This window comes from Thrips palmi, unplaced genomic scaffold (assembly GCF_012932325.1).
Source record: "Thrips palmi isolate BJ-2018 unplaced genomic scaffold, TpBJ-2018v1 HiC_scaffold_10, whole genome shotgun sequence".
Lineage (NCBI taxonomy): Eukaryota > Metazoa > Arthropoda > Insecta > Thysanoptera > Thripidae > Thrips > Thrips palmi.
Genome location: NW_023144621.1, coordinates 4989931 through 5003268, shown reverse-complemented (window position 1 = coordinate 5003268; position 13338 = coordinate 4989931). Strand labels below are relative to the sequence as shown.

The 13338-nt window shown below is 55.4% G+C and overlaps 1 protein-coding gene across 1 annotated transcript in view; it reads left to right on the top strand.

Moving 5' to 3' along the window:
- Window positions 1-9243, top strand: part of LOC117654086 (QRFP-like peptide receptor) — a 99210-nt gene extending 89967 nt beyond the window's left edge. The window contains exons 4-9 of the mRNA XM_034400258.1: window positions 93-208; window positions 3382-3559; window positions 4902-5041; window positions 5491-5637; window positions 6414-6569; window positions 7807-9243. Of these exons, the coding sequence (XP_034256149.1) occupies window positions 93-208; window positions 3382-3559; window positions 4902-5041; window positions 5491-5637; window positions 6414-6569; window positions 7807-8106 (1037 nt within the window). The 3' untranslated portion in view covers window positions 8107-9243. The remainder of the gene's footprint in view (window positions 1-92; window positions 209-3381; window positions 3560-4901; window positions 5042-5490; window positions 5638-6413; window positions 6570-7806) is intronic.
- The last annotated feature ends 4095 nt before the right edge of the window (window positions 9244-13338 follow it).

Genomic DNA, 13338 nt, shown 5'->3' with positions numbered 1-13338 from the left:
TTGAGTCACGTATCGAGGCCGGCAGCTACTCCACTGTTATGCCCCCCCCCCCTTACTCTCGCTGACCAATGACCCGTTGGCTTCTGATGCAGGTGTGTCCGTGTCGGCCTCCATCTTCACCATCACTGCCATGAGCATCGACCGCTACCTGGCCATCCGACACCCCATGGCGTTCCGGAAGGTGTTCAACCGCAAGTCCACTACCATCGTGAGTAGAATACAAACAAAAAACGGGCGGAAACATTTTTTTTTTCATTTTACATTTGGTCGCGAGCGGATGTTGTGTGGACGCGTTCTTTTGCCGGTGCTCCGGAGATTGAAGCTCGTGTCTTCCCTCATTGTTGTTCCCCCGATCTGTTCGCCCACGGGCGAGCGCCTGAGGGCATCGGGAGGAAAGCACAGTGGGCGAGAAGACCGGGTGGAGGTGGACAAAATTCTAGACGCGTTTTTTAGCTCCAGAGACGCTAAACAGGACAAGAATCAAACGAGGGACCCCACCAATGGATTGCTCTCCGAATGAGGAATCCATTGGTGGGGCCACACGTTCGATTCTAGTCCTGTTTAGCGTCTCTGGAGCTCAAAACGCGTCTAGAATTTTTGCCGCCTTCACCGGTTTTCTGTGCGCACCTTCGGTCACTCTCGCACCCCTGGCCGGCTGGAAGTGTCGAGGAACGAACTGCGAAAGGTGTGATGCTGTCTGGAAGATGCTAGCTCGTGCGTGAAGACATAGTTGCTCGGGCTGCTGCGCACACTCGTTGTCGAAACTTGCCAGACGTCGCGCTAGGGTGCCCGCACTGCAAAATGGTGCCGTTGCAGCTCGTCTAGTCTGCAGACAGATTCCGGGAGTCGCTTTCCTCCTTTGACAGACACACCAAATGTCATGGGGCATTTCTTTTTTTCTCCCTCCCACGTGAAACGCAATTATACGCTTCAGTTCTGCTAGTGTTCGCGTCCCGTGTTTTTCAGGCCACACAGGAACTCAAAACGCGCCTCTAGTTATGCCCACCTGGTCGGAGCCGTTCTCGACGTACTCTGCGCTGCTGCACCGAGTCCATGCTCGTTTTTGTTTCGTGCGCGCGCCGCGCTGCCGCACTCGACGTGTGCTCCACGCCTGTCGGCGCCAAACCCTAATGATTGTGCACCGAACGAACGCGGCAGCGCCGACGCGCCAGGATGAATGAATGAATGAATGAATGAATGAATGAATGAATGAATGAATGAATGAATGAATGAATGAATGAATGAATGAATGAATGAATGAATGAATGAATGAATGAATGCGGTGGCGCTGGCGGTGCAAGCAGTCCCTTAACGCCTCAACCGACGTACGGGCGTTTGCAAAAATGAGGAGTGCTTCTAGGCCGCTTGCCGCAGCCCAGCGCAGCCTGGTGACAGCCCCGAGAGATTAAGTAGAAAGGAAGAATGAATGGGCTTTGCGGGAGGGAAATGCACATCGCGCCGAACTCGGCGAAAGTGATTCTGACTCCCCCGCCCCCTTTTTTTTCGATCGTGACCGCAGTCCCCCTCTCGTTGCCTGACGACCGCCCCCACGCATATTCTGTCCTCGATATGTACGATTGCTCCATTGGAGGGAAAACAGAAACGGCATTATCGTCTTCCGAACTAGGACCAGTCTTCCCCCGGGGCAGTAGGCCTTCAGTGGGGAGTCTTTTGAGGTCCCGGTCCCCGGTCCGCATGTTCTATACGGTTGCTTGCTTCGCGCGGACGGCGGCGTTTTCTGCGCAGGCTCTGCGCTCAAACGCCCACAACAACTACTCTGCAAACTCGAAGGCGAGAGAGAAAACGAGCCACCCTAGGGAGGAGAGAAAAAAAGAGATAGTTCGTATGGTTTTCACACTGAGAAAACCTTACAAACTATTTTGGGCCTTACAAAGAAAAGTAGTTTGTATAACAAAGTGTTTTGAGCATACGTAAGCTTACAAAGAAAATACTTCGTAATTTACAAACTATTTCTTCGTATAACAAAGTATTTTAGTTTGTTATATGTATGCTCAAAATACTTCGTAAGGTTTTAAGAGTGCAGAGTGCGCGGGTGGGCGTCTTTGTAAAATAACTGCCTTTGCGGTGGAAGTACGCGACGCGACGCCTTCACTCGTTAGCAGGCTCAACGCCTCGCCCCCAAGAATGGGACAAATGAGGCAATACAGACAGGCGCACGGACGAACAGACAGACGGGCAGACAGTCTCTCTGCAGACGAGAAGGGATTGTCGGAGGTGCCCCAGCTTAAAAATCCACTTGCTACTTTCTAGGTGGAAAACGTAAGGTGGAAATGGGTCAGGTGGAAATGGCTGGGTGGAAACAGTTTACAAGGTGATAATTGGTTACTTTTACAAGGTGGCCCTTCCATCCCAGGTGGAAATTGTATTTTCCACGTTGCAGTGGATTCCACCTGGGTGGAACATGGATTCCACTTGGGTGGAATAAAATTTCCAGGCGGAATATGAAAGAGTGTTTGAGTCCATCAGTCAGCCCTCGGTACGTCGCCATTTCAAGGGGAGAATGATCCTTCCACCCTAACTTTTCACGCTACACCCATTTCCGCTCATAGATTTAAGATAGCTATGAAGGTTAACATATTATTGAGGAAATCTGAAAATGGCTCGGAGACTTCAACGCACGGGCAATAACAATACCAGGTGGAAGATTCTAATTTCCACTCGGAAATTTTGCCCAGGTGGAAGAATTATTTCCACCTAGTAAAGCTGGGGTGGAAATTTGCGACTTCCACACGGAAACCTTGTCAAGGTGGAACAGATCGTTTTCCACCCAGATAACTCGGGGCGGAAATCTACAAAGCCCACGTGGAAAGGGGTCATCCACGTGGAATTTCCTTCTTCTCAAGGTGGAAACGCCCCTTTCTAGGTGGAATGCGCTGTTTCCACCTCGACTTCATGAGTGGATTTTTAAGCTGGGGCCTCGGCTCGCCTCGGCCCGCCTTGGCTCTGCTCCTTTCGTGCCGAGACCAGGAAGTTAATCCTGTTAATGAGCCAGGGACCGCAAGCCCATGGCATGCCAAGCCACGCACCTTTCCTTGTTGCAGTGGTTGCAATGCCCCCTCCCCTTTGCGGGTCCCACCCGGCGGCCAGCCGAGCCATAAACAGTGGTGTCGTTTCGTCGCTCTCTCTCGAAACCCCCGCCGGGACGCCCCATCAGTGCGACAGAGATAAAGCGATGGTCGTCGCATTCGAACTCAAAACCTTACAAACACTTTCTTAAGCCGTTAGACGCGTGGCGGGTCAGGAGAATATTTCGACCAAGCTTCAGCAATTTTTTAAAGAACCACTTTGACAAATTCTTATAGTGAGTGAGTCCCAATCGACGCCACAGCATCGTTGCCTTACTGAAATCCCTGCTCGCAGGTCATCATCGCCCTGTGGCTGGTGTCCATGTGCCTGTTCGCGCCGCTGCTGTGGGTGCTGCAGACGGAGCCCGTCAACCTGGGCGAGCCGTTCGCCGAGGCCGTGGAGACCAACGGACTCAAATTCTGCGTCGAGAACTGGGGCAAGGAGGAGGACGGCTACCGGAAGAAGGTGTACGGTGAGTGCCTGTCTGTCTGTCTGTCTGTCTGTCTGTCTGTCTGTCTGTCTGTCTGTCTGTCTGTCTGTCTGTCTGTCTGTCTGTGTTGGCGCTAGCAAAGCACGCGGCGAGTGTCACGATGTCGCGTGGGTAGTGTTCCCACCCCCAACCCAGTGGCACAGTGGGCCAGAAGACCGGTGGAGGCGGTCAAAACTCTAGACGCGTTTTGGGCTCCAGAGTCGCTAAACTTGACTCGAACCGAACGTGTGACCCCACCAATGGATTTCTCTACGAACAAGGAATCCATTGGTGGGGTCACACGCTCGGTTAGTGTCTCATTCAGCGACTCTGGAGGTCAAAACGCGTCCGGGATTTCGACCACCTCCACCGGTCTTCTGACCCACTGTGCCCCAGCCCAGGAGGCAAGGTAGCACTGTTTTCTTACTTCTGAGCAAAGCGTGGCCGTTTGCCTACCTTTCAGGCGGTTGGGGGCAATAACCCCTCCGGACCTGTCCGTCCGTCCGTCCGTCCGACCGTCTGGTCATCGGTCTGTCGGCCTGTCGAGCTGTCTGACCGCGTCGGCTGGGCGACGCAGTGGGCCGGAGCCCCTGCCAGGGACGGCCGAGTGAAAGAATTTGTTATTCAAGCACGTGTTGGGGCACTCCGTCGTCGCCGTCCCGGCCTGGGGGGGGGGGCGTCCGGGACTGGTCCCTCTCGGAGGCGGCCCGTCCCAATAGTGTGGAGCCCCGTCAGCATCGTCAGGGTCTCGGGGCGCGGTGGACGGGGTGGACGGGGGCGGCTTAGCATGAGGTTCCAAAGGAGACAGAAAGACGGAGGGGCGCCATCCCTTTTATTTTAAGGGCCACAGACCTCTGCAGTGGGCACGTCGCGTCGCGCCGCGTCGCGCGCCTTGCCCGGGGTCAGTGTTCCTCGGAATATCAACGCTCGCCTTCGTCGTATTTATTTCATTTATTTTCGCGGAGCGCCCTGCCACGCCGCTAATGGTGCCGAATGCGGATCAAGTTTGAAAGCGCAGCGAGATCTTCGCGTGGGAAGAGCAAGCAAACCGTGACAATCGTCGCGGACCTCGAGTGGCATGTTGTTGTTGCTGGCGGCGTAGAAATTGCACCGCCTTCATGTTGTTGTTGCTGGCGGTGTTAGAGAATCGCACCGCGCTCATGTTGTTGTTGCTGGCGGCGTAGACATTGCACCGCCTTCATGTTGTTGTTGCTGGCGGTGTTAGAGAATCGCACCGCGCTCATGTTGTTGTTGCTGGCGGCGTAGAAATTGCACCGCCTTCATGTTGTTGTTGCTGGCGGTGTTAGAGAATCGCACCGCGCTCATGTTGTTGTTGCTGTTCCAGGGGCCTTCTTGTTCACGCTGGTGTACGCCATCCCCGGCACCGTGGTCATGGCGGCCTACACCCTGATGGGGCGGCGACTCTGCGCCGTCAAGCCTCCCTTCGACGAGAACTCCACGGCCGGCAGCGCCAGCTCGCAGCAGGTAAAGCAGAGAGAGAGGCCGTTAGAACCACGTGACGGGGGACATTTTGCTTCCCTTTCCCCGCCCCCTCCCCGCGCCTCTAAAGCGGGCTGAGGTCTCTGAGTATCTCTGATATCCCCCCGCAGAGTGCCTCTCCCTCTGCGTTTGAATACATACGTAACTTCCAAACCTCTGTGCGGAGAGAAAGACCCCCAGCGCTACCCCCCGCGCACAAAACGACGAGCTTCGCTCGTGCGTGGAGTATCGTCGACTTTTCTGTCTGCAGACTGATTCCCAGAGTCGTTTTCATCGCTCTGTCTCTCACAGGTGTGAGGGCGATAGAGGGCAGTCTGCAGACCTCACGGCAAAGGCAACGACCGTGGCGCTACCCCCGTCGCGGGAGAACGCCGTGGCGTGGGGTAGCGCCGAGGCGCTTGGCGACACTGACTTTGCACTCCTTCCTCTCCCAGGGCTCGCGGCTGGTGCGTGAGCGTCGCCGCGTGGCGCGCATCCTCCTGGTGCTGGCCGTGCTGTTCGCCATGTGTTGGCTGCCCTACAACGTCACCATGCTGGCCATGGACCTCCTCGGCCTGGAGACGCAGCAGTGGCTGCTCACCGTGAGTAACTGGAACAGAAAAGACGCGTTCTGAGCCACACTCTCAGGATCTAAAAAGCGCACGGTCACTAAAACGGCAAACAAACAACACCCGGCACAGTTTGTCTCGTTTTCGCGCGCAGAATCATGAATGGGGCGTTGATCAAGCCAAATACCCCCGGGACGGCTTGACCCCCCAACTTGTTGAACTCGGCGGCTCAAATGTTGGCAGATGCTCCTTTTTTGCGGACCGCGGCCGACGGCCTACGGCCGGCCCTCGAGCTTTTATCGCCGTTTTTACTGCTGCTCGGTCAGACTGAGGAGGTTAAACGAAAGGCCGTGAAGGGCGAGGCGCTGGCGACGCCATGGACATCATGGACATCATGGAGCGGATTCCGCGGCAATCAAAAGCCAGACTGCAGCGCCGTGTTTGGGGCGCTTCCAGAACCGCCTAATCGTGGGCCAGAAGGCCGGTGGAGGCGGCCGAAACCCTAGACGCGTTTTGAGCTCCGGAGTCGCTGAACAGGACTCGAACCGAACGTGTGACCCCACCAATGGGAGAGCGATCCGTTGGTGGGATCACACGCTCGGTTCGAGTCCTATTTAGCGACTCTGGAGCTCAAAACGCGTCTAGAGTTTAGGCAGCCTCCAGCCGTCTTCTGGCCCACTGTGAATTGACAGACATATTCTACTTATTTACTTACTTAAGTTACTTTCTTTTACTTTACTTTATTTACATTTATTTAGTTCTTTTCTTTACTTACTTTCCTTTACTTATTTACTTAATTTTATTAACAGCTGCTGCCCTTCACCCTGCTGCTGGGCCACTGCAACTCGGCCATCAACCCGCTGCTGTACTGCTTCATGACGAGGAACTTCCGGCGCACGGTGCGGGGCTTGCTGACGCGCCGCCGGCCCCGGCCGCTGGGCACCCGGCCGCAGCAGCGATGCAAAGTAAGCACCACAGAAGGCCGGGGGCCGGGGCTCACGGGGCCGACGGGGCTCACGGGGCCCACGGGGCTCACGGGGGCTCACGGGGCCCACGGGGCTCACGGGGCTCACGGGGCCCACGGGGCGCGCCGAGAACGGACATTTCAGAAGCGGTAACGTTCAAACGTAGTTGATGACACCCACAAAAATGGTTTCTTGATTATCTTGGTTTTTGTAAGAAATTTAAAATCTTGACACTAGAAAATTTTTCTTCATACAAGGAAAAAAGTTTGGATAAAGAAAAATTTTTCTTGAAAAGAAAAGTAAACAAGAATTTTTGTTGATCCAAGAAGTCATTTTTTCGGGTGCACTCTTTTTGTAGGTCGGGCGCATCAAACCTAAAAATAGTGTGCGTCTCAGGGTTTAGTTTGGGGCTGAAACCAAAAGCCGTGTGTGGAAGATATTTCAGGAGTGGCCAGTCGTCACTTTTTACAAGTTTTTAGCCACCAGCAAGACTTTTTAAGGCAAAAAGAATTTTTTTCCAAAATCTGTGACCCTCTGCTACTTGATTCCTAGCCGCTGACTTCCACAGCCTGTTTCCACTGAGGACACGAACTGAACCGAATGAGACACCCCGGGCGTTTCGGTTAGCACTCTGACGAAATTGCATCGTAAGAAATTTAGAGTCTTGGGAGACTTGATTTGCGCACCGGGAGAGGGCGAAAGGAAGGTCAAAGTCCGGGGCCTCGCGCTGAGGCGAGCCTCACGCAGGTCCGGACGGCCGGGCCGGCTGGGGCTTGCGGTCTGCGGCCGCCCCGTCCACGAGGCCCCACGCGGGGCCGGTCGGGCACACATGTTTCATGAGGGTGTGTGGGAGGCCCGGTACCCCGTCAACACACCGCCAATCCCGATGAGAACAGGGGGTCAAATAATTCACAATTACGTCATTTTCACTTAGGCTCAGTTTGATGTCGTTATTTTGACTTCCGTCGCACAGTGGGCCAGAAGACCGGTGGAGGCGGCCAAAACTCTAGACGCGTTTTGAGCTCCAGAGTCGCTAAATGGGACTCGAACAGAGCGTGTGACCCCACCAATGGATTCCTCGTTCCGCGAGCAATCCATTGGTGGGGTCACACGTTCGCTTCGAGTCCAGCTTAGCGACTCTGCAGCACAAAACGCGTCCGGGATTTCGACCGCCTCCAGGGCTGCGCCTTGACCTAAGGGTGCTGCAATGTGGATCGTTGGCGCTAATCGGTTCCAGATTCGAGCTTGCCCCCGCACAGCCAGCGCCACCTCTTCGAGCGGCTACGATTCGTATCACAGCCCTCACAGGCGGTGCTACGTGCTAAGGCTGCACACCTTGCGAGACAGTCGGGCCCAAAACGAGGGGAGCGTCTGCGACCCGCCGCCCACCAGCACGCGCCTCACCCGCCTGGGCAGCCAGCGCAGCCAGCGCACCAGCTTCAGCAGCAGTGGCCGGGAGCAGCAGCAGCGGGACCGGGACTTGAGGGACTTCCGGAGTGCAGGCCGGGCCTGCTGCCTGGACCGGCGCTACCTCTGAACAACCACCACACCATGGAGGACTCGGTGTCGTCGCTGCCGGCCGACGCCGTGGAGATGCACGCCCTCAAGCTCACCAACGGCAGCGTCGTGCAGGACCACGCCCAGGACCTCGTCCAGGACCACGGCACGCCCTGAAGGGACCCGGGTTCGAGTCCCGCCGTCCGCCCTGGGAGTGGCATCACGGGGCGTCGGCCGGAGTGGCTCATGCACATGTTGGCCTCAATAAGTCCGTCACATTGACTCGCGCGACGCGAGCGAGGCCGAGCGAGGCCGGGCGAGGCCGGGCGAGGCCCGTCAAGGCCTTTCGGGAAATCGGTCCCCTCTGCGCCGTGAAGCGCGTCGACGCCGTCGTCCTCTCTGGAGCGCTCGCAAAGACCCGTCGCGCTTCCAGACCGCGTCACTAATCTATGTGGAATAACAATTTAACATCGCGAAGCCGGTTGAACATGCAAAAGGCACAATCAACGGCGGGTATATCGCGAGACAGAGCCGCATTCCTGTTAATATTGTCAGGGCTCGAAAGGCGGGAACACAGATTTGATTTGAAAAAGGTTCAACCTCTACGATACAAACAAGCTTTTGTCATTTTTCATATCTCCTCATTCCGCTTTTAATGTGATTTTAACAATCCGTTCTCGAAACTACAATGGTTTACGAGAAGGGACTATGTCATGGAGAGAGAGAGAGAGAGAGAGAGAGAGAGAGAGAGAGAGAGAGAGAGAGAGAGAGAGAGAGACTGCATCCTGAAAACTACAGTGCCAACAGGTGGGTTGATGTGGGATTGTTAGACGTTCGAGAATCAGTTAGTTACCACATTGTTTTGGGCCACGGTTAAGCGTACCTTTTAATCATAGTTTAACTTTCTTAGCATGTAAGGCGAATCTGCGCTTCAAATTTATTCACCAGCTAACTCCCACTGCTGTGGTAGGTGTGGAAGGAACACAGTGTTTGAAGTGAACACAAGGTTGGCCTGGGCGAAGTTTATTTTACAATGGCGTGCCCATTTTTCCTGTGATTTTAATACTTTTAGAAAGTAATGTGTGCTGTGCTTGCTTCAAAATTAATTTTTGACCTTTTGGAAGAGGCAACCTCTTATTTTGTGATTAAGTTGAGGGTGCAGAGGCGATAGTCAGAAGAGGCAACTTCATCTCTAATTTCTGTTCACCAGTTTGAATGCCTCTTAATGAAGATGTGAATGAGTCGATCTTGTATGTTCGAAATCACCACGAATTCTGACGGGCAGGGACGTTTCGCGAACTACACCTGTGACGAAAAAAGTTAATGAGTACACAACTTTTTGAACTTTATGTCCAATGTTAGTACATAAATCCCTGTACAGTTTTTGTTCATGATATTTTTTCAAGATAATAAATGCCAGTGCATGCTGGAAAACAAGTCCCCAAAATGTGTTTTTTCTCTCTTTCTCTCAAAATACAGAACTTTGTAGAGTAAAACGATGAATAAAATCGGCGCAATTCACTACGGTACCAATCTTACCTGATACTTACTGATACCTGAGGTCACCTGTTTCAAGTCGAGTCAAACTCACCGATTGTGCGTGTGAAGGTTTTGCCTTACCCGTGGCACCCCCACATTCTGCGCTTCACTCTCTGGAAGAAAAACACCAACAAAAAAAAAGCACGCACGGAAAGTGTGGAGGTTGTTGCTTGCGCAACTCCACACAACGCGAACGCGGAGGGGTGGAGAATCCCTTACGCAGCAAGGGCCCGATGCCCTGGGGTCCTTCGCACTTATCGCAAGAGAGAGCGGATCTCGATATCACAGAATACGTCCAGAGCCAGTCCGAGTCCTTCTTTATTTGCTGATACCAGGAGCACGGTCTACTTGGTGATGCCTCTCCAGGAGTCTACTTGGTGGTGCCTCCAGGGGTGGACTTGGAGGACTCCAGGAGTCTATTCGGTGGTGACTCCAGGAGTCAGTCTACTTGGTGGTGCCTCCAGGAGTCCACTTTGTGGTGACTCTGGTAGTGACTCCAGGAGTCTACTCTTGGTGGTGCCTCTAGGAGTCCACTCTTGGCGGTGCCTCCAGAGCCTACTTGGTGGTGCCTCCAGGATTGACTCCAGGAGAAGGAGTCTACTTGGTGGTGATGCCGATGATCATGTTGGCCCACTGCCACCAGATCCGCAGCGTGGAGGCGGCCCCGGGGATGCTGACTGCCCCGAAGCCCTTGATGCTGAGGTGCGGGGGCCGCGCGGCGGCCACCACAGACACCAGCATGAGGTCGCGCTGCAGCTCGAAGTCGTCCTGCTCGAAGGCGGCCTGGAAAGCGTAGTCGCTCATGGCCATGCTGGCGTCCGACAGCTCCTGGCTCATGGCGGCCAGCGGGCCGAACACCACCGAGAAGAGCAGCAGTGAGTTGAACAGCGTGGCGTCGAGGCTGTTGAGCAGCACCTGCAAGCATGTTGCACACGACCGGGCGTGCCGTTGCAGGCAGCTGGGATTAGACCTAACGTGACACTCATCAGAGGTCAAACATTCCTATGACGCACCAGAGCACAGTGGGCCAGAACACCGGTGGAGGCGGTCAAAATCTCGGACGCGTTTTGAGCCCCAGAGTCGCTAAATGGGACTCGAACCGAACGTGTGACCTTACCAATGGATTGCTCTCCGAACGAGGAATCCATTGGTGGGGTCACACGTTCGGTTCGGTGCCCGTTTAGCGGCCCAAAGCTCTGCGGCACAGACCTTGAGCGTGGACAAGAGCGGTGCCACGAACGTGACCACCATGAGGTGGCCGAGGACGTCGTAGAACAGGGCCTCCACCTCCTTGGCCTGCTCCAGGAGGCGCTGGTGCAGCTGCAGGAAGAACAGCACCTGGCGCCGGCCGCGCGCCGCCCGCAGCCGCAGCCCCACAGCGTAGTACAGCCCCACCAGCGAGATGGTCATGCAGCCCAGGATGCATATGAGCGACATGTACGCGAAGGTGCCCGTCGTCTCCACGATCCCCTGGAAGAGGGACACGGGTTTCTTTCTTTCCAGAGGGTTTCCATGTGATAATTATCGCGATTTCTGCATATATTACTGTGTAACGTCACTCTTAAAACCAATACGTTAACTGATCTACTTACACACCTACTCTGTAAATTCCTGTAAAAAAAACTAGCTTATAACAGTACACGCCTCAGTTCAGGCACTTCCGTTCAATGCTTACTGGTCATAACAAAGTTTTTTTTGTTTTTGTTTTTTGCGAATGCAAACGGTGTGATTCGGCTGTCTGTCACCTGGAAGTTGCACTCGAAGACGTGCCCCCAGTAGCCGGGCAGCGCGGGCCACATGGGCGCCAGGGGCTGGACGGTGAGGGCGATCTGCGCCCAGGCCGCCACCAAGTCCATGGCGGAGAATGCGAGCTGCACCTTGGTGAGGCGCTTGATGTAGGCGCCCGCGCGGCTCAGGGAGCGCTGTCCACATGGAAAGCACAGCGGCGGTCGAAATCCAGGGCGCGTTTTGGGCTCCAGTGTCGCTGACCAGGACTCGAACCGCACGTGTGACCCCACCACTGGATTCCTCGTTCCGAGCGCAATCCACTGGTGGGGTCACACGTTCGGTTCGAGTCCCATTTAGCGGCTCTGGAGCTCAAAACGCGTCTCGAGTTTCGGCCGCCTGGCAAATCCACTGTGTACCTGCCCCTCCGCGCAGGCCTCCCCCTCCATGGTGGCGCCGACGCGGCGGATGGCCTCCAGGATGTCCAGGATGCGCCGCCGCCTGAAGATGAGCACGGCGTTGCCCGTGGCGCTGGAGTAGAAGCAGGACGTGTAGATGATGGCGTCGGTGGCCCCGAACAGCGTCTCGGCCCGGAACAGGCCCAGCAGCATCGTGAAGGGCGCCACCGTCACCGTCAGCAGCCACAGCTGCAACGCGTGCAACGCTCTGGCGGACAGCTGGCACTCGAAGACAACTTCAAGACTAATCTCTCTCACACGAACACGAGTATGTGATGCAATAGTCATGTTTCTCAAAGCTGACCACGGCTTGACAACAATTTTTGACAGCTCTCTCTCTCTCTCTCTCTCTCTCTCTCTCTCTCTCTCTCTCTCTCTCTCTCTCTCTCTCTCGCACTCGCCTTGCTGCTGAGGACGCGCAGGAAGACGCGCGAGGGCCGCAGCGACTGGTCCGGCGTGAGGATGACGAGCCAGCGGTGCAGGTGGCGGGTGAGCGGCCCCGAGAAGGGCTGCCCCCGCCCTCCGGTGTCCGACACCTTCATGCCGCTTGCCCCGCTCGCTCTGCTGGCCCTGCTTGCTGCACAGTCCCACCCGATTCGCTGTCCCCCTCGTCGGCTACAAAGTCCCAGTGACCCTGAGACGTCCTGGCACTCGCCGCCGCTTCCGCCCAAAGTTAGACCCCCTATCCTTCTTCGCCCCGATTCGACCCGACGCCCCATTAAGATTGCAGCTTCCCTGTGCATTATTGGCCACGTTCGAGGATTCCTGGTGCGTCCAAGTCCTATCGACGCAATAGACACCGCTGGAGGAGGGACGTAGATTTTTTTTTTGGCTGAAGCTGTGCACCGCAATGTTAGCTACAGTGTTTTTGATTTTCACCTGGGATTAGATTGACTTGAATAATTGAACTTGCAAGGAAGAGCCTTGCCTTTGTATAGTGCTAGACTAGCTTTCTAAACAGGTCCAGGCCCACTGTCTTGTGTCTGGGCGACTTCAAGAACCCGGTTCACTTCGGGAAAACCAGCAGCCCCGGGTCGGCGTGAGAAGAGACCTAGCGACTGACGGCCTCTAGGTCTCCAGGCGTGAGTCGGCGTGCAGTGTGGTGGCAACAACTTCATCGACACTCTTTACCTACTTCCGGGCGTGCTGGCATGGCGCCCCGCGGCGGCGGACTGGGCGGACTGGGCGCACGGCAGCGCGCACGCACGCGGTGGAGAGTCCCTTCAGCCCCTGCATGTCGCGTGCGTGCGCGCGCCTTGCGTGAGTAACGAGCCCGATGCAAGTGCAATATGCAGGAGGAGCTGGCTGCCGTGTTCGGTCCCAAGCCCTTCCGCAGAAGTGCATCGCTGCAGTTCCACCGGTGGAGGGAGGCACGCTTCAGCGAGTGTGTGCTTCGCTGGTGCGTCCACAGAGACCTCGGCCTCGAGGTGCATCCCGATGAAGGTAGGTTTTTGTGACAGCAGAACTGCCAAGAAGTCTCTCCGACTGAACTGAGACTCGTTCAGTAGTAATCCAGTTATTGAAAAAGAGTTTCAAACTTTATTGAAACA